Raw genomic sequence first — 21,375 nt, forward strand, 5'->3', positions numbered from 1 at the left:
GAAAGCGACCCAAACACATGAACCTTAAATAATTACCATACGTGTTTACCACAAATAATAGAAGTGCTTGCATTGCACTTCTCTCCTGGGCACCGTAGGCTCTGAGTAATCGTGCCTAACCCCGTGCTGCTGGGGTTGTTCACGTTACCTTCCCAGGTCTGCATGTGAGAAAGCCGAGGCTGAGGGTGAGGCCGACCAAGTGAAGAGACCACAGAGTCAGAACGAGAAAGCATGGGTGTTTCTGAGATTTTAGCTCACCTTGCTTCACACGATGTTTTCAAAAAGGCAGAGCAAGGACTTGTTGTTACCTATTTCCATTCCCACTCCTCCTTTGACCACCATTTGATGTGCAGACACACGTGTGGACTAAATATCTCAAGGCACCTCCATTCTGGTGCACATCCGTTACCTTGTTTTCTTCAAGTGATGACCTCTGAATGGCTCATCCTGCAGCTGGACCCAAAGCAGAGGTGTGAGGAAAAATAAATGATGGAAATAATCCAAGTAAAGAATGAAGCCAGCACAGCTCTGCCAGCTTTTCTATCTCCTCCTAGCTTTGGCATGAACACGGTTGGCTCAGAGGAAGCACGTATAGCTACATGAGATCGGGGCAGTATTTCTGCAGCTGGGGAGGTGGGAGCACCCATCACTTCGTGAGCGAGCCGTTCTCCCAGGCATGCACAGCCTGGCACGCCGTGATGCCCGTTTGGATACTCTCCATGCCGGTAACTGAAGCTCCATGAGGTTCTTGGACACCTCCAACAGTCACAGCCTGCTCACCAGAGCACATTGGGCTCCTCTGTCAATGCCTGCAGGCATGCAGGAAGCAAGCAGTGGCAGGGCTGGTGAGATGGGGAGGTGTGGGACAGGACATTTGAACCAAATATCCAGCAAACGGAAAGAAAATCTAAATCCCACAGAGGGACGGGCTCCTCCTGTGGAGGACTGTTTGATGGGCTGCTTTAGGAGGCTTCTGTACTGGACTGAGGAAGAACAAGAAGACATGTTGGAGGTACAGTAAATGTTGTTTTCAAGTATGTTCGTGGGGGATTTAGGGACAGCTGGATCTACTTAAAATGCAAAAGATAGCCCAAGATAGACGGAAAATTTGGAACAAAACTGAAGGACATTATGCTGTTAAGACCAGATAAACACTGTTCCTCTTTCAGAGATAAACAGAATTTACTGCAGATCTTTCTCCTTTCTGTCCTAATGTTTTGTACTTCCTGGTGAGACGTCCTCTCTAGAGAAGGCAACCCCTGCATGTCCACATTGCTGGAGGAGCTGCTACAGATCCACCCCTGAAATGAAATGTTGAAAGAAGTTGTCCATAATCAGTGAAAAGACTTCTGGAAATTGTATCAAGAGCCCATCCAAAATCAGAAATGAAAACCCAAACAAAAAAACAACCCAAATATGTTAGCCCTGTGATAAGGAATTCAGCCTACTCTTACTTACTGCCCCACGCAGCTGCTCAGCTCTGCTTCTACAGTGGTTGGGAACGAAAACACGAGCTCAGGACCAGTCCTAGTTCCAGGCCCAGAGTCTGCTCACGGTGTAAACCCTCCTCGGTTGGCAGTTTCAACTCTGTCCTTGCTCAGCCTCCAGCTTTCAAGCATTCCCATGTCATAAAGAGTCAGCGTTCAATGTCCCCAGCTCTCGACTGGTGGCATCTCCTCGGGATGTGGAAGGTCCAACTCTCCGCACAGTCAGACACTGAATAAAAATGTACTTTCCACAGAGCCTTTCACAAGCAGTTGGAGCTTTCTGAGCCTATTTTGTCCAAGAAAAAAAAAAATAGATCTGGATCAAGGAATTTATTCCAGATCTTTTTCTATTTTGTATGCAATATTTTAGATCTGGCTCTGCCCTTGCCAAGATTATGGGTTGTTATTTTGTTGTCGTTCCTGCTAATGAAGTAAATAGCTTTGCGTTCCAGCTCATGATAATAACACAGCTATATCCCTAGTTTGTCTTGGCCAAGACAGGCTATTAAAATGAGTTTTGTTTTGTCATGTTTCATTTTCTGAATCACCTTCAGCAGGAGAAGAGCTGCTGTAAATACACCGAGCAGGCTGAGAGTCAAAGGGAAGAAAAACATCTGAGACCAACCCGCAGCTCCAGGCTCCGCTGGGACAAAAGCAATAACGCTGCTTGTTTCCTACCGTGGCACAAAGACGTGTGTGTGTGTGTGTGTGTGTGTGTGTGGAAAGGCTCCTCTTTTTATCTGGCACCTGTAACCCGCGGGGCGATGCCTGCGCAGGCTGCCTGCCACCCCTTGCTGCAGGAGGACGGGCGGCAGAGGACACGGCGCTGCCCTTTGCCGCACACTCCCGCCACGGGGAGCTTCCTCCTTGCCAGACGCATTTCGCTCAGCCGCGTTTGTTCTGCTAGGAAAAGAAAAAAAAAATGATTATTTCACATGACTTGAACCATGCCGCTTGATACGATCATCAGGAAGCTTTAGCCTGTGTTATTTACAACTTTTGATATGAGCACGGCTTTATACAGGCTCAGCTTTAAGCACACACCTTGACAAATGTTGTCAGCAGCCTCACCTGGCGTGGAGGCCACCGTGATGGCAGCTTCTGGTGGTGATGGTGGGCTGGGGAGGTCTTTGGGCTCACCACATGAAGCTGCCACCTTCTGCTGTGCCAGGGATGAGGAAGGCTGGAGCCCACACCCAGCACGGGCACCACACCAGGTGCTCCTCAACGCAGCCTTGTTCCTCCACCTTTCTGGGGTTGCATCTCCACCTGGGTCCCTCAGGACCTCAGTACGGATCTGGCATCACCACAGAGGTGAACCTTTTTCTGAAAGGGACCTGCAAATTTTAGGGCAGCCAGGAAAAAAAGGCCTTCTCCTCAGCAAAATAAGCTTCTGAGAGGTTGCCAAGTAGCTGCTGCAACAGCTCGTGATGTCAGGTAGTGTTTGAAACCCAGAGATTTATAATGCAGTGTCACATAAAGTCCATGGCAAATCAAATCTGTGTTAGGAAAAAAAAAAAAAAAGAAAAGGCAGCCTGTAATAAAAAGATTCAACACAGGAAGTCTGATAAACTGTTAATTTTACCCAGGATAATTATAGTATTTACATCTAGGTAGCGCTGACAGCTCAGGGCTTTGATATACTCTAATGTGATTTATGGGCAGCAGAGAGGAGCTGGGCTGAGGTCACCCTCCTCGCCCCAGGAATATCAGCAATCCGCGACTTCAGGTGCCTCCCATCCAGCGCTGGCTGCTCGTACACAGCCCCAGCGTGGCACCTTCATGGACGGCTGGCTGCTCACAGATGACCCTTCGCCAGGGTGACTGGATGTTGACAAAGTTACAACATTTGTGGACAACTCAGAGAGACTGAGTCACCAGCGAGCACAAGGGAATAAGCCGAATTGTGGTGATCCTGGAAGAGGCAAGTGGGAAAGGAGAAAAGAAATGAGGCCACATGATTTTCCAGGAGCTGCTTTTGGTGCTTCAGAAGACGGTTCACCAGCAGTGGCAGCAGCCCTGGATATAAAGAGGCCGCTGTCATCACCCGTGGCTCTGTTCTGCCAGTGCAGCCTACAGCACTGGGCTGAGGAAACAGCCACAAAACGAGCAATGGTTGCAGCTCTAACACTGTTTTTCAGCACAAATGCTGCTGCTGCTGCTTGAGAGTTTGAGGATTTGCCGTGTCCCCCTCTCCTGGACGCCATCTTCCCCCCTCGGAGGCCTCCAGCTCTGAACAGGACCGGCCGTGTAGGTGAGGTGCTGGAGGTGGCAGCAACCCAGGACAGAGATATTGCACAGCGGTTGCAGAAGCAGTAAAAGCAGATTTTGAGAGAGATGCTGTATGCAATAGTGGAGCGGAATAGGGATGGGTTCAGTTTCTTTATCAGCAGTAGGAGCACCTCTGGGTGTCAGTCTCAGGTTTTAGAGGCAGGTAGCGTATGGACCACAAAAACTAACTAAATGAAGAATCTGCTGCTTATCAACAGCCGGTGACTGGAGAAGAGGCCCATGTTCATAGAAGACAGCAGGAGGGAATGGGGACAAGGTCTGGGAAATACTCAAAAACTTCCTGAGGCAAGGCCAACACAGACCTCCCGTATTTCACCCTCCTGATGGTGATGTCCAGCACACCAGTGGGGATCCACATTTACCACAGCCCTTTCGAAAAGATCTTGCGTAGTTACAATGAAATCTGTCATAAACCTCCTCCTCTGTGTTCCTAAAGTGCCTGAAGGAGGATGTGGTGTCTCATTCCTGCATCCTTAACTCCTGCCACCTCAGTTTGCACTGAGCTGGTGGCTGGCAGGGAGGTGATTGCTACTCGCCTGGCATGGAGCAGGGGGATGCCCGAGCCTGGCACCCAAAACCACCTCTCTCCCCTCACCCCAAACCCCGAGGCGAGCGAAGGATTTTGTGAGCAATGCAGTGACTTACACACCGGAACTGCACAAAGCTGAACTTTTATAGAAAGGGCTGCAGCTGCTAGCTGAATTGTGGCAAACACACACCCATCAAAAAAGCCACAATACTGAAATTCGGGGGTGGGGGGGAGAGGGAGGTATCCAAACATTAAAAAAGAGATGCTCTGCATTAAAAAAATCGTAATGTTTCTTGTCTAAAATGTCAACATGATTCATTCCCATGCATCCGATACAACTGCGAGGAAGAAAACGCTCCAAGGAAATGCCACCTCTCAACAAGCGGATGGGAGACGAATGCCTGTTTGGGTTTGTGTAGTAGCTGATGTCTTTTAGGACGTGGAGGAAAGATGAAAAGGAGACTAATCAGGCTGTGCCTCTGGAGAAGGCCTCCTTTAATCCCCTTCCCCAGCACCTACATACATACCTACAACATGGGTACCCCTGGTGGCTTTTCAAAGGCAACTGCTGTGCCTTCTCCTGGCTTACATGATGGAGTACTGAGGCCAGGACTCACCTTTCACATGAGGAATGAGAAAGCAGGTGACCAAGCCATGTGGAAAAGGCAGCAAATGGGCAAACCACAGGTTGCTGCGGGTCTGGGTGTGGGTAAATACAGCTAGAAAGCAGGACGTGATGCTTCTCACTGCCTGCATAGAGCCTTTCCAGGATCAGGTGTTGTTAATTTTCAACATATTTTTAAATTGAAGCCTCAAATGCATATTTATTCATTTTTTTAACCTCTTGCAGCTCTGCCCGTTGCTGGCAATGGCAGGACGAGAAGGCCCGGCAGTCTGCAGTCACAGGGCTGAGCTTTGGGCAGCACCTCCTTTCCCATCCAACATGGAGCAGCTGGAGGACAGCCTAAAAAAGGTGGGACATCAGGCTGAGAGCCTACCCTTGTGAAGGAGGTAAGTGGTGGAGACACCAAAGAGACCTTCCTGCAACTTGTAGCTTGACTTCTGGGATCAGTTGTAAGTTTGGCCCAGGCGAGACAAAAATCTTCCCACCAACCCTCCCTCAGGCTGCAGAGGGTGGAAGGACACCGAGCATTCCTCAGGACCTACATGGGAACCAGATCAGAGAGGGGGAAAGTGGAAGATGGGGGCAGCGTGGTGGTGAGCAGCACGGGGAAGCACCCAAGATGCGCCATGGAAAGCAAAAGAGGCTCGCTGCAAAACCCGTTGCATAGGGGAAGAAAATGAAGTAACACAAAGTGTGGTGGTGGGAAGGCAAAAGGAAAAGCAGAAAAGAGCCTGCTCTTCCCACACTGTTTTTGGGGAGAGGGAAATAATGGGGTAAGCAAAGCAGGGAGAAACAGGATGCTTCATCACAGACATCCTCCTCATCCCCTCCACCCCCCTGGGAACCTGCTGTAGGAAACCACCCTCAGCAGTGCCATCTCCTCTGCTTCTCTCCAGCCATGGCCTGAGGGGCTCCAAGGTGAGACAGCTTTCATCCAGGCGAAAGCAAACCTGGGGCACCAGTGCCCAGAGCAACGCAGAGCAGCAGGGGCCGTGCCAGCCTTCCCAGGGAAGAGCCTTTGCTCACCAGGACATCTACTCGCTGATGAGAGCAGTGTCTTGGTCTCTGCCTCTCTCCTCTTCACGTTATCTTCTCGCCCACTCTCCTTGACTGCTCATTTTTAGCTATGGGAATGAACCACAGTGGCTCTCAGTCAGGGAAGTGGTTTCATTGCCATTTTCTGCCCTGATGTGCCCAGAGGTGGGAGTTCTTCAAAAGCAGCGCGCATCTCCCCACAGACCCCACGGTCGCTCCCCTCCTGGAAGCTCCGTCTGCCCACATGGGCACTGCACGACACCGGTGCTACTTGGGTCACCTTCGCCCCAGCTTTGCTGAGCACTTTGTGGCCCCAGAATACTTCAGGACGCCATTAGCTTCTTCACAAGGAGCCAACAGGGGAGGACAGACAGACTCTGGCGCCTGCTTGCCTGCACACACGGATGCAGGGGGCTGCTCCTGCCTCTCCTCCCCATGGCGTACGATCGCACGTGTGTTTGGGGTCCCACCATCATGCTGCAGTCAGAGCAGCTCCCAGAGCTCCTCCATAAGGGGTACACGCCGCTGGGACTTCTGCACGTCTTCACGTACTTCTCATGTACTTCTCTCGCGTACGTTTGGTCCCCTCCTACTTCTGCAGGTATCTAGCAGGGAATACACCGTCTCGGCACCTGATTCTGACGTTTTTATGAATTATCAGCGAGGGATTCGGTGCAGCAGGCACTGCTGATGCCAGGCAGCATCTGAAGTTCGTTGCCTCCTCCCCACAGGACAGGAAAGGAAGCTGCTGTCTGGCCACAGCGGCATGCCCCAAGCCCTCCCCGCAGGGCCTGCTCAGCACTGCAGCTGGCAAAGTTGGGGCAAGCAGCCGAATGTCAAAATCGCTGTCTGTTCTGCTGCAGGTCTATGGGCGATTTGTTTTTCCATCAGCTGGACAGCTGCAGCTCTGTGCAGTTTGAACCGCCATCCCCTCCTGATTTTATGTTGGGTTCACAATTCGGACACATTCTCCATTTACAGAGCGGGCAAACGGCACTGACGTGGTCACCCTTTTCCCCTGCACACCTTCCTCCCCCCAAGCATAGACAGAAACGTGTCTTGGCTCTTCCTCCCACCCCCAGGACGCCTGTCTGTATCTTTCAAGGAGGGGAAGGTGCAAATGGCAGCAAGTGTTGCTTTGGGAAAAAAGAAAAAGGACAGCGAGGACTAGGGGGTCTTCCCCCTCCCACCACCTGCGGAGATGGGGCTGTGCTGGGAAAGTCAGCGCAGAGCGATGCGAGTCGGAGCAAGAGCCATGCCCTGGAGAAACAGGGCTCTTTGCGCCTTGGGATAAAATAGATCCCTTTTCCCTTCACTTTATGCTCCCCGTACCACAGAGCTGCTCTCTTAGATCGCTCACTGAAGCTTTTCCATCTCCCCCCAAACACAACCTTTAACGCACGCTACCAAAAACTACATGGCCACGTGCTGGAGCTGCCTCTGGTCACCGCAGAGACCAGAGCTTCACCACAGGTGAACCAGTGGCGGGGATGCTTTGACCTTCAGCAGCTGAAAAGCCAGAAAGGAGAGGGAAACGCCTGCACTGATGTGTCTGTCCCCAGCCGAAAAAATATGCTCAGGGCATATGGAGACTAAAAAACCAGAACAACGTAGCTGGACCCAAAACAAAGTTCTTGAGGAATTAAATTCCCCCATCAGCAAGCATCTGGGTTCCAGGTCCTGAGAAATCCAATGCTGTAAACAAAACGGACTGCCATAAACAGGGACATCTGACATTTTAGTTGTCTGGGCAGGACATTCAGATGGGAGTTCAAATTCCAGGGAACAGCATTTAACCCGTCTATCCCACTGCCTGGATGAATGCTTTGACCACCATTGAGATCATCTTTCCCCTCTCTTCTGCTCCGTTCCTGTCCCCCCCCCCCCAAAACTACCTTGTAAATTCAGAATGAGCTTTCTGCCAACTGAACCGTGTAAATAAGCTGTCTAGCGATAAAACTCTCCTGATTTTTCTTGTTCCATTTTCTTCTTCAGGGTGAAAAAGAGTAAACCGTATCATCTCAGAGCACTGACACCAGCTGGTAAAATAATCCCGATATTTGCTTGCTGCAGATTAAAGAAAGCTCCAGCAATTACTGAAAAACCTGCAAGTTTTGGTTCCATCGATGACGATCTTCATTCCCTATCGCTGTAGTACGTTAACGTTTAACATCAGCTATCAGATTTCCCATCCTCAATAAATAAGAAAAATGTGTTGATGAAAAGGTAACATCGTGAATAACCAACGCAAGAAATTTACCATTATCTATCGCTGCGGACGTGAAGGGACACAGCCTTTTGTAGCAGGAAGGATTCCTTTGACCTTGTTCAAGTCCCTGGCATCTGCTGAGGCTGTCAAGATAGGAGCCAAATTTTGATGCAGCGAAGAGGACACCAGTTGGCACAGCAGATACCGAACAAAGCATGATGCAGTTTTCAGAGTCACAACATCTGGCCAGTAAGAACTGTGGGTTGGCTTGAATTGGGAAAATACCAGTAGAAAGCCAACCCAGCATGAGTTTGTTCATACGCCGCTTATTTGCAGCTCTGCAGTCAATCCATCAGGTGAATTTCCCAAGTTTACTTGCACCTGACACATAGAAGTGCTTTATGACCAGTGATAAAAAAATAAATAAAAATCTAACGTTTAGTTAACATCTCCCAGGCTCAGTAGATGGAACTGCAAACAGGCACTGAATTTTTCCTCTGTAGGGGAGCTGGTTTAGTCAAACTAGAGAGCCGAAGCAAGAGAGAATAATTTCTAGTAACGACACAACCCCTAACTGCACAGATCATCATTTCAGCTCAGCCGCAAGAAGCATGTCCACATGAAATGCCATTTGCATAAATTACTCAGCCAGGCATGTCCTGCGCCCAGCGCACTACACGATGGAGCTCGATGCTGACTTCAGAGGGCCAGAGGCGTGGTTCTGAATCACGTGGGAGTACGACCAAACCCACAGTCAAAAGCTGGGCATGCTGACAGGAAGAGCTGCCCAGCTTAAGGGTTCCCTGGCTGAAGTCTACAGATAATTCTCCTTCCTCATTCACCGACTTTCCACCCATGAAAGGAGGACACACTTAGACGGGAGGCTCCAGCAAGATTTTATTCAATGGTATACAACAGGGAGAAATTAAGGTTAAATGGCATACATTACTGATTTTTCAAGTTGCTAAGACAAACCCACAGGGACACAAACAACTGAGGATGATGATATAAGAAGCGTGACGACCATCTCTAGTGTCCGTACCTGCAAATATACAATATGTTAATGTTTTGTTTGTTTGTTTTTTAAAAAAAGGTTAATACGAGCACTGATTTAAACATACTATTCTCATTGTATCACAAAATGATTTGCACGTAAACCAGGTGAAGGTGAAACGCTGTGCTATAGAAGCCTTAGGAAGCTCTCCACGTTTCACTTCCCCCAAAAGCCCATCTAGATACTAGTTAGGTGAGAGACTGTTCAAGCCTCCCCAGGATTTCACATGCAAGTGACCTTCTGTACCCTAATCTTTTGCCCTGAATCCCACTTCAAATATACCGAGTGAAAACAAGGCCAAAGCCTGTAATGTCCCCAGACGTACCACTGAGCACCCATAAGAAGATATTTATTCATGTCCCCATTCCTCTTAACGCTGCACTGCAACATCACTCACTAACCAGACAACTTGGGCTCAGTTTTCACTAAGTCTTCGTTAAAACATCTTAATATCAAAACTCAGGTTCTCAAGTTGTCCTGTCAACGACACAGCTAATTGTGAACTAGATCCTAAAGAGAATCCTGAAGAGTTATATTACGTTCTGCTTTGTTTTAATCTGGACTCTAGTTAGAGTTAATATGCTTTAAAAAGGGGGAAAGAAAAAGGAGCGTGAATCCACAGTTAAGAAAAGATGAAGAGATAAACGGCGCAGAAGGAAGCAGGTGACAAACTTACTAACCCCTGCCAACACACAATTACCCCTCAAAAAACCACCCAGTGTTTCCCATTCTTACTGTAACAAGAGACCCACGAAGAATACAAAATAAAAAAGAAAGTATAAATGATGAATAAACGGGTCAAAGCTGTGGCAGTGGCTATGTGGACACCCACATTCAAGATACCAGGAAATAGCTGTATTAATCTTAGGTCCTATTAGAATTACAAACCAAATCGTCGCAATACACAGGGACTTAAGAAGACTTCTGGCATTTTGGTATAAATGGTTCAAAACAGAAGCTAAATTGAGGTCATTTTCTAAACCCAAACAGCTCATGCAGCAGTATCGTATTCACCCGAGGCTCCACTGTCAGTGAATTCCATTTCTCTTCTGCTCTCTATTCTTTACAAAGAATGTCGATAGAAATCACTACTTTCTAACAACTCCCATGTACCCCACAGCTACTTGGGCTTCCTTCAGAGCTCCTCACCACCATGGGACTAAGGGAAGGTCACTATACATCAAGGTGGAAAAGAGAAAAACCCTTTCCCAACAGCAACTATGCCCTCAGACCCACAAATGCAAGATTACCCTCACATCTGACATCATTCATTTCTATCAGCAGGAGGGCAATTAGATTTTTCATCTTGAAATCTCTGCAGGATACCTACTTTTGGAACTCCCATTCCCTGTTGTCCAGCGGACATACTTGGCGAGTTTTGAGCCAGCGAGAGATGCAGTGGAAGTGGAAAGCATGCTGGAAGAGAAAATTCAAATCACATTATTTCAGAACACACTAACGTACCTCCATGTAAAAATTACCACAGAAAGCATCGCGGTAAGAAAAGAGCAGCAAGTGTTTGCAGACAAAGGAGGGGAGGACAGATCATCCAGCTCACTGGGAAAACCAAGGAACTGGTCTGCATTTTCAGAGAGAAATGAAACATGAGTGAAATGGCAGCAGGCAGCCCGTTTCACAGTACGTGCAGTAGCAAGCAACTGACTTCTGATGAAGGAGAGAGCGCAGAGTTTAGCAGCTGCTAAAATTGGCAGAGCAGATGCTGATAAGCAGCACAATCAGAAAGACAAGAAAGAGGGTTTCACAGCGAGTAGCAAGGACGATATGTATGTGTACATGCTGAAGCTCTCCCAACAATCTTCTGGACAAACTAACACTTGAATAAAAACGAACTTGCAAAATTAGAAAGAAAAAAATAAAATCTCTGTTCTGTGCCTAGTACGGACACCCTCTTCCATACACCAAGTAGCTACTGAAAAACAAGGTTCCATTCATGGTAACTTTTGCATGCAGAAATCTTCCTTTTGACACTAAAATATTCTCATATGATTAAAAATTTGTTCTTGTCCTTTACGGATGGAACTGGTACATTTATAATCCTATTTCAGCATTATCTCACTGTAACTTGATCCCACAGCACAGTGAGGATGGGATGGGTGAACAGGCAGTTATTCCGTTATTGGAAAATATGTCTTCGAGCTCGGGTCCAGGCTAGCTAAGAGGCAGGCAAGTTTGAGTTCACGTACTAGTGGGACCGCGTACAAAGGAGCATATATGGCCACAAATGAAGAACTGGAGATTATACACTAGGACCGATTTTGTCTGCCTCCAAAAGGGAAAGCAAATCACCTAATTACCCCATATGGATTCCTTGAATCAGCCTGCATAAAGACAAATCAAGCATGGTGACATTCAAGTAATCCTATTATCTGGAAAGAAAAAAATTGAAAGGCATAGCCCCTATGCAGGACCTTGATCAGGAAAATCCTTCACAAAATTAAACATCTGTTATGCTTCCAGAATATATAAAGGTGTACCTTCCTCCCTTCTCTTCTGTGTCTTCCTCATATACCTCTCGAACTCTCACTTAGTTTTTTTCCCTTATCTCTCCTTTACACACACTACTAAACAGATGGTGCTAAAAGTTGCGTGTGTGGTGTTTTTTTTTCTAGTGGGTTATCTGAAACATTTTAGAGAACTAGCTTTGTCCCAAGTCATGAAAAAAGGGGGTAACATCACTGCACGCGAGCTCAGCAATCAAAGAGTTTCCCTTACATTGCAGACGCCCCATGCAACTGTGCACTCTTCAGAGGTAGCTGATGCTTGGTTTGCTTGACATTCTATGCCTGTGAAAACAAAAATTAAACACATATATACAGGAGAAGATGTACGTGCAACACCAACTGATAGATTCCTTCATTACAACAGGGGAGGCTTTTTGTTTTGTTGCATTTATTACACCAGAAAGTGTCAGGAGCAGTTGGTTTCATGCATTCTGTTTTCCTAAAATTATTAGATCAAAATATATTTCATCTCACTTTCCTTCTTCCTCTACATTTTTAATATTCCAAAGTTCCAGATGGCAGCAGTACTTAGCTCATCCACCAGCGGCATGTGTCTGTTTTCCAAATTTGAAGGATAAATATTTTTATTTTTTTTCCTCTTGTGTTTTAATGCATCTGTTCTGATTATCACTCGCAGCAGAGCTTTGAAGAAAAGTTTACTTAAATTTCTTATCCAGGTTTCTCTGAATATAAATTCATTCATCTTCTCAGACACTTGGTACCATTAGTTAAATTTACAAATTAATTTGATCACGTAATGATGGGTTTGTCTGTCTCCTATGACAGGTAAGTATACCACCAAAAACATAACAGGAAAAAAGAAAGGTTTAGAATGTGTATTTTCACCTTTTCATATCTGACAGCTGACATGGGATGACCCCAAAAAGGATAAAGACTACTTTTGGCTTTGGGTTAGATTTTATGTTTTGTGTTGGATGGCACAGCTAAGAGAATGAGGAAGGAAGAACGGCTCTAGGAAAATAAATCCAACAACCTGATTCTCCGTTCTAGAGCTTGAACAATTTACTTCTGGTCCAGCTCAAGAAGAAATTTCAGAAGAATAAAAAGACACTTCCAACTCCTCCACAGTCACCAGCACAAACCTGTGACCAACGACTTAATCTAGCTTTCTGCTAGAGGATGCTTCCTTTAAAAGTCAAGCCAAAATGGTTTAAAGGCGTGCTGATAGCCGATCAGCTTAGAATTTGAAACATGGGCTTGTTGCTTTCTTTTTTTGCAGATCTTTTTTCCCGGCAAAGATAATGTCTGAATGAGCTCCAATTCGCTGTTTGTGTTTCGTTTGCTCAAACATGCTCTGAGGAAAAGGAATTTGATTCACAAATTAAGAATTCAAAAAACTTTCAAGCCCCACAGGTTCAGCTGAAAAACATGATCTTTATTTTTTCCGTCCTATTTATCCCTTCCTCCAGTTTCTACTCTCTTTCAGCTGTGGAGATGAACAAAGAGAAAAGCCAATTTTTCATGACATGCAAGGGAGATCGGTTAACCTCAGTCACGGGAAATTACTCACAGCAAGACTCAGGTCTAAAGAAGCTCAGTAGCAACAACTGTTCAGCATGGTTTGAAAGAACCTCTATTAATTATGTGTTTTACATCTAGATATGATACAGAACAGAAAGTCCAAAGCTCAGGCTCAGTCCTTGGCCTGCCCACAGAAGAGAACAAAACCAGTTCAGCTGAAAAGTATGGCTGAAAAATCTGATGACTTAATGCCTTAAGCCGTCAACACATGTAGCAATAAAACTAAATCTGATTAAGAAAATGGAAGACGTTCAAGAACCTTGAAGAGCCTCAATCACTTTGGTGAAACGTGCACCTGCTTACAATTTGCTGCAAAAATCTCACTGTTACTATAATATAGACTCATGGTCCTACAGCTTATCCTACATGTAATGTTAGTTTGAAATATTTGGCACGAGTCTGTACATTAACAGCAAATGGTGAAAAGATGAGGAGTGAAAGAAGGAGAGGAAATCCCTTTGAAGCAAAAAAAAAGTCAACTGGCAAGCAAACTTTAACTGAAGAAGTCTATGAAACCCAGGAAAATATTGCAGCACACGGTACCCTTATTTTGTTTCTTCTCTTTCCCTGCTGGAGACAGGATATTGGGCATATTAGAGCTGAAGTCCATCTAGCCCATTCTTATGTCGCTTTGCCTTTTTACTCCCTACGTGGCCCTAACCTGTTAGCTATGCCCTGTGGATCACAACCCAGATGTTTTTTTTCCAGGCTTTAAAGGATTCCACATTCTGAGTGTGAACGAGAGGGAAGACAGACGGTTTAGGTACAGGAGAGGAGCAGGACCGGAATTCATTTAAGTGTCATTTGCTGACCAGCAAGTGCAGTCTAAAATATAACAGCCCGAAAAGCTTAAGAGGACAGATGAACTTTTGCAGAAATAGCTGAAGAGGAGTTCTCTCATGGTGATGTAAGGCCCTCCCAACAAGACATCCAGATTTAACTCCCTCATCAAACAGGCTGGAGACTACTGCTGGCACTACTACCTTCGGCTGCCAAAAAAAGAAATCCCTAAAGCTGAAACACTTCCTGGTCTCCCACTCGCCTAATTTCAAAAAGGGTCAATATATCAACTATGCAACAATACAAATGAACAGCCTCCATCAGAAAATGAAAGCTGATGATTCTGGCTACGGAAGAAAGATGAGCTATTTTCTGGCTGCTGACCCAAAAGAAGTGGCATGAGACAGACAGCAACAGGTACTGGAGGAATACTGAACTCCTCTTCTTTTGCCTTGCTTTTGGCAGAATATCTGGAGCTAAAACTCGAGCTACCTGTAAATAAACGTGAAAGAGACAATGGAAGTGTTTCAACACTGGGAGTTATAGCAATGCACGTCGCATAATGGCAACTTCTGAAACTTAGCATCCAAGTAAGAACCATCCCTCTCCATATTCTTCTATTGCAGAAACCTCCTGTATGTTTATACAACCAAAGTACCCCGAGATTTAAGTAGCCACAATGGCAGATATCAGAAGTCAAGTACGTGTCTCCTGCAGCAACAGCCCACTGCACAGCTAAATTTGATGACAGAGCTCTTCAAAATGGCTTCCCATTGAGCAAGGGCAACCACGGTATGGGCTCCCTTTAACTTTAGAAAGCAAGGTGCAAAGAGATGCTCTGAAGGGACTGACTCATTGGGAAGAACAGAACAAAATGCACATACCTTGGCTAGCAGCACACGTTGTTTTAAACCAGAGACAGAAAAACAACAACAACAAAAACAGGCTAGTAAACTTGTACATTTCTTACTTACAAAATATTGACTGAGTTCTCCAATTCTGTTTTTCAAACTTCAGATGTTTTTCAAAACTTTCCCGTTGCAATTTTCTCAGTTTCTTCAGAATTATCTACAGATTTTTCTAAATGCTCACACTAAATTCCTCCTATCATATTGTCATGATTCCTTCTACTTATAGCCCCCTTGTATGACAGTCAGCATTTCCTCTTAGTATCACACTCCCAAAATATTTGTACACAGCTATCACTTTCCACACTCACTTATGACTTAGCAAACTATATATACGTGACTTAGCAAACCTTATATACTTAGCTCTGTTCTGTTCTTCTTCTCAGAAAGCCAAAATCAACTAACCTGTTAAGCATCCTGAGATTCTGCTTTGGATTCTAACCAATTTGTCCATCTTTGTGAAACTGGGCTATCAAATTTCGTACTTTGCATCTTACTATCAAAGGAAGGGACCGCTATTTGGATGGCACATTTCATACAGTTCAAAGCATACTAGACACCTTACAGGACTGCATTCCGCATTTCAGGTGAGAAGGTAACCCAATCACAGAGTTTCCTAACACTCAACTCGCCACACTGTAATAATAACACCAAAAAGTAAACCTTTGAAGGAATCAGGAGCACTGCTTAAGTAAAATCTAAATAGGACCGGGGTCCTTCCAGAAAAGAACAAAACCAAAACACTGAAAATCTACTCGTTCCTTCTATGTGCTGAAAATAAACTGTATTGAGGGTCAGGGGAATCCTTTGTCCATGTTACTAACAACAAAGTCATAATGTACATGCACTGGAAGGACTGCACGAAACCTAACATTGTTACATCCTAGTTTTTAGATGTTGGATTTATAATGTTAACAATCTTCCATTAGCGTGGCTGGCGTTACTTATCACTCTTTTAATGTTTGCCCTTTTAAGGTTTCTCTTCATCACTAGGCGAGGGAGGCATTCGTACCCTGCATTTTATCAAACTGAGTCTTGTGTTGTTCTTCCCTGTACATTCTAGTAATTTTTCCTCAATTTCCAATCACTTCACATCTTATGTTTGAAAATCTAATTAAAGCGTTGCTTAACATCATTAATGACCTGTAACAAGGAAGTAAGTAAATCCAGAGCCAACACTGATCTCGGAACACCAATTTAGACACCCTTTCTACTCTGTATACTGTCAATTTTGGTCCACCATTTGCAGTTCAGGCTTTTCATAACGTTGCTCGTACCCTAACTAATAACGCGTTATGCTTCAGCAACTCAAAAAAAGATGGGAAAAAAAGGAAAAAGAAAAAAACCTAAGTTACCCATCTGCTTTTCCTTTGCTGTTTTTTCCATAACCTACCTATGCACTTTCAACCCCGATTTTGGTAGGGGATATATATATATACATATATATACATACATACATATATATAAATATAAAATATGTATTTTTAAGAACTAACAGAATAAATTCACTGCTGGAAAGTAACATCTGTCCACACTCTTTACAGCTCCTCTACATCTTCCCCTCATCCTCTTATTTCCTACTTGCCATTTAACAGAAATAACAAAAATGAGACTGCATTTGGTCTCTCACAGGAGGCAGTATTAATTTTGAGGCAGATTCATAGAACGAAACACACTGAAATCCGCTATCTTACAACATATCCCGTTTATTTTGAAGTATTATCTTGAATTACACGGCTGCATATATTTGCCCTTTACATTTGTAAATTTGATAAATGTATCTAACGTTCTAACTAATCTTTCAAATTTCATTTACCTGTCAGTCATATGTTCTCCTCTCTAATAAATCATAAACACAAGAGACTAAGTTGTAGTCAGTGCCCACCTCAACTACTTTTCAGTGTGGTACGGTTTAGAGGTACTTTAAAAGTACATTTTTATGCCAAAGGAATTTGGTGTTATTTCAAAATCATTATTATCACTTGTTTTTAGTGTCATCATTCACTTTCTAATAACCAAGAATAAACTGAGGGATGGATAGGAAGTAGCTGGCTCAAAATACAAACCCAACCATCCCAGAACAAAGAAGTCAACTTGCTTAACCTAGTTTCAGCCCTGTGTTAGTGTGCGGTTTTTTTATAAAAGAAAACACAACAAAAACTTCTGAAAGTAGTTTTGTAATTAATGTTTACTTATAATGTGAAATCAGGTGCATCCCTCAGCAATCGTTACTATAAACTTTTCTGTTTTTTTTGTTTGTTTGTTTGTTTTCATACAGGCTCATTGACAGTGTTACCATTACCTGTACTTCCAAGGGCTACAAAAAAAAAAAAAAAAGAAACAAAGCTATCACAATGGAATGGTGACTAGCCTTTCTCAGACACCGTAGCTCTTGCTTTTTGAGGTCCAACAATCCTAGCACTTTAGTAATACAGACAAATTTCTATCTGGGGTATATTAAAAGGTGTTTTGTCCCTCGCTACTGAAAAAAAAAAGGTGGACAGTTATTGTGTAAGTAATATCCTGCCAAATTTTTGAGGGAAAAATAATTGGTTTTGTACTCATTACCAATCCTTAACGGGACTAAAACCAGTGACTTTGTATATTCACAATAGAAATGTTTGTACATTGTTTTTAATCCTATTATCGCTTTATTTTCCAACATAGCAAGCATGTTTTTTTTTAGTAAACCATCAAAAAAAAAATCGAATCAGTAGAAGCAATACTTGGTCTTCAGTTTTGGTATTTGATTATCCTGTTTGTAAACAACCAGTTAATTTTCTAGCTAGTCAGAAAATTCCCTATAGTATAACACAAACTAACTTCTGTAAGGGAGCTTTTGTAGAATGAGGAGTCAAAAAAGTCACTGGTCTCAGCCTTTCCTGGCCAGTCGGGACACAGAAAGCAGCACAAGATTTATTCCTAATGGTTGCCATCAAAAAGTTGATACCTCTTCCAACACCCGCAGCCCTAATCTCTAATGCCTCTCTTTGTGAGCAATACCTGTCGACCCTAAATAATTTGACCTCCTACTGGCTCTTTATTATCACTTCCTTTCCTTTTGTTTGTCTGCATTTAAAATACACTCAGCACCATCATTTCTCCTGCAGATACAGTACCAAGTTTTTCTATTCTTTAGAAGAAAGGGTAAGGGAAAAACAGTACAATGACAGGGGTCACAAAAAGAGATTACAGAACTTCATCGTTATATAAAACAGAGCTTCGTATTTGCTCTGCAAAGACTTATTTCTGAACTGAAAGCTGGATTTACTGAAATATAGCCTGAACAGTGGAAATTTCAGCTGTGCATCATGTACACGTCAGAACTGTCAGCTCTCTTCCCCACCGTTTACTTACATAGATCCATAATATGGTTTCTGCAAATGGCACAGTTATCAACCACAATGTCCCATGCCCAGAGAGCTACTGCATTCCACTAGAGAGGGGGGAAAAAAAAGAAAAACATAATTTTCACTCAATTTATAGCATACGACAGTTTTTGTTCTTCCTCTAGATCCCATTTATTTCTGAAATGGAAAAGCTGGGATATTTTTAAAAAATCCTGTAACTCCGCAGTAATTCTTTCTCATGATTTCAGAAGTGTTACTGGAAAGCAGTGGTACATTCCCTTCACACATACCTCTCGGACCCAACTTCAGAAACAGATACCTCCCTTAGTCGCCCCCTTTTTATTTTTTGTCAAACAATCACAAGCACCTGCATTTCTATTTGAGATGTATAGACAAGGATGTGCCTCGTGCCACATCCTCAGTTCTGATGGAAAGGACAGTACTTCGGAGAAAGGTCAATTCAGATGCTATTTTGTTACGAGGAATTTCCGTTATTTGCACCAGTTCTTCCAGTAACGGTTGGGGCCAATAACCAGAATCACCTCTTACTTTGCCCGTCACTGCCTCCTGATCCATCTCTTTTGCAAAAATGAAAAATTTGAAAGCACTACCAAATAAACCTTTCAAAGGTAAAATGTCAATGAAAAGAGGAATCTCTCTGTTCCATGCTACTTCAGCGGAAGGGTTTGCTAAAAAATTCCATGGCAATTTTAGAAAACTGATTCAGAATGAGATCTTTAACTCGAGCTATGCAGAAAAACATAGCGCCTTTTTATTCCTCCCTCCCCCCCAAAAAAATCCAGAATCGTGTCTTCTGTAAATTCACAAAATAGATGGGTTTGCCTTCTATATTCAAAGCAACCCAAAGGTATATTGGTAGACGTGACACTCTTCATTTACCACTTACGTAGTCTGGGTATTTTGTTTCTTCCTACTTTTTCGGTACATGATTCTATTGACTGCACTACAGTATAACTTTCGTAGTGTGTTCCATTTACATCTCAGTGTTTCTATTCCTTCCCTTAGCGTTGCTAAGTGGTTCCATGTCAATATTAGTACCAATATAAGAAGTCATCATGGTACTACTAGATCTTGTAGGAAACGGGTGAGTAGCGACCTTCTGACTCCTCCGCCCGGAGGCTGGGAGTTGGAATTCCTCTCAGGAATTCCACCTGCCCATCCAGGCAGCGTTGATAAACCTCCCAGCACCCTTATCGCTTCCACGCGATGAAATGTCAAGACTCAAGTTTGAGAACCAGGCTGGGCGCGGCCCCGGGCACCCTGACCCAGCGGCATCCCCGCCTCTGACAGGGATCGGGACGAGGACGCCGCCGGTGCCCGCCCGGGGCTGAGGGCAGGCGGCAGCCCCCGGCCCGCCGGGCCCTGACAGGACCGGCCCGCGCCCGCCGATTGGCCAGCCCCCCTCCGCGCTCGTCTGCCATTGGCCGGGACGCACGCCAAGCCACCCGCAAGCCCCGCCCCGCCGGTGTGAGGCCGCGCGGCCGGCTCCGGGAGGGCGGCGAGGAACCGCCCCCGGCCCGCTCGCTGCCAGCGGGACCGGGACCGGGACCGGCCCCGGCCCGCCGCGCCCCGCCCCGCCCCGCCCCGCCCCGCCGCGCCGGGCCTCACTTTCTTCACTTCGAAGCGCTTCTTGCCCGCGCCGCTGTTGGTGCCGCTGGGGGTGTCCACATCCATCGCGGCCGCCATTTTGGATGCGTGATACGGCCGTGCCGCCCCGTGCGCATGCGCGGCGGAAAGGGGGGGGTGCGGGAGGGGGGGAAGCGGGAGGCGGGGGCGGGGCTCCCGACGAGCCCCGCCCCCAACAGGTGCGGGAGGGGCCCGGCGCCCAGGGCAGGCCGGGAGCTGCGGTCACGTGACCCGGGCTCTTAAAGGCGCCGCGCAGGGCGGGGCAGCTCCCCCCCCCCCCAGTGCCGTTACCTCATCGCCCCCTCCCCCCCCCGCGCGCAGGGTTGCGCAACCCGAGGGGCGGGGCCGCGCCAGGAGCCGGTGGGGGAGGGGAGGGGCGGGGCCGAGCATTTAAAGGGACAGCGCCCCGCAGGTGGGGACGGACGGCGGCGGGTGCCGGTGGCGGTCGCGCCGCCGCTTGCCCGCGTTGGGGCGGTTTGAAAGGAGCCGGGGGCGCTCGGGAAGGCGGTTCCTCAATAAAGCAGCTCTCTTCAAAGCAGCGTTGCGAGATTTTTAATAAAAACATCAGTTCCAACCCCAAACACACGTTAACACCCCCCTGAACTCCCTAGGAGCCCTGGCCATTAATGAAATAGGATTTGCGAGATTCTATTTGTTTAATAAAAACATTAATTTCAACCCTAAATACATGACAGCATCCCCCTAAACTCACTAGGAATCCTGGCCATTAACCCAGTGCACACCAGGGCGTGTGCACACCAGAGGACTGGCAGCACTCGTCCCGCTCCAGATGACTGCTGCGATACAAAACTATCGTCGTGTCACCGCGGGGAGATGGCTGCCGGGGGGTAAGAGCCGTGCAGCCAGCAGCCGGGCGCTCTGGATTCATCGTCCTGTGTAAAACCATCCTCTGTCTTCGTCAGACAAAAATAATGCAGCAGCGCAGATCTCAGGTCTTGCTAAAAACGTTGCGGGTTTGTTTGTTTAAAAAAAAACAACACAAGATATCAAATGATGTGGAATAAAATGATGAAATATATTTATCTCTGCTTATTTAATTAATACTTACTGATACAGGTATACGTACACATAATACCGACAATGGGAACTGGATTAGGCCTCCAGTGTGCTTCACAAAATGAAATTAGTGATGGCATTCCCCGGTTCGTAAAAAGAAAGTCTGATCCGCCTTCTCTAGTCTACCTGAAATAATCCATTTTCTGCTGATGGTAGTGCCGCCTGTGATGTCTTTCTCCTAGGAAAAGTGCGTCCCCTCAGACCTGTTTTTCCCCTCTCCAGGCTGTGTTTTAGGGACGTGGCAGTAGCTGCTGCAGGCAGGCTGCAGCTTCGAAAAGCATCAGCCGCAAAAGAAACACAACACTGGTCCAAATTACT

The 21,375-nt window shown here is 45.7% G+C and overlaps 1 protein-coding gene across 1 annotated transcript; it reads right to left on the reverse strand.

The window, feature by feature from the left end:
• Positions 1-9,059: 9,059 nt before the first annotated feature.
• Positions 9,060-20,117, reverse strand: RBX1 (ring-box 1). The gene is made up of 5 exons (XM_040558596.1): positions 19,963-20,117; positions 18,341-18,419; positions 11,965-12,035; positions 10,562-10,647; positions 9,060-9,219 (listed from the first exon to the last, which is right to left on the reverse strand). The coding sequence occupies exons 1-5, from the start codon at positions 20,038-20,040 to the stop codon at positions 9,207-9,209; spliced, it is 327 nt and encodes a 108-aa protein (XP_040414530.1). The 5' UTR covers positions 20,041-20,117; the 3' UTR covers positions 9,060-9,206.
• Positions 20,118-21,375: the final 1,258 nt, after the last annotated feature.

This window comes from Cygnus olor, chromosome 1 (genome assembly GCF_009769625.2).
Source record: "Cygnus olor isolate bCygOlo1 chromosome 1, bCygOlo1.pri.v2, whole genome shotgun sequence".
Classification (NCBI taxonomy): Eukaryota; Metazoa; Chordata; class Aves; order Anseriformes; family Anatidae; genus Cygnus; species Cygnus olor.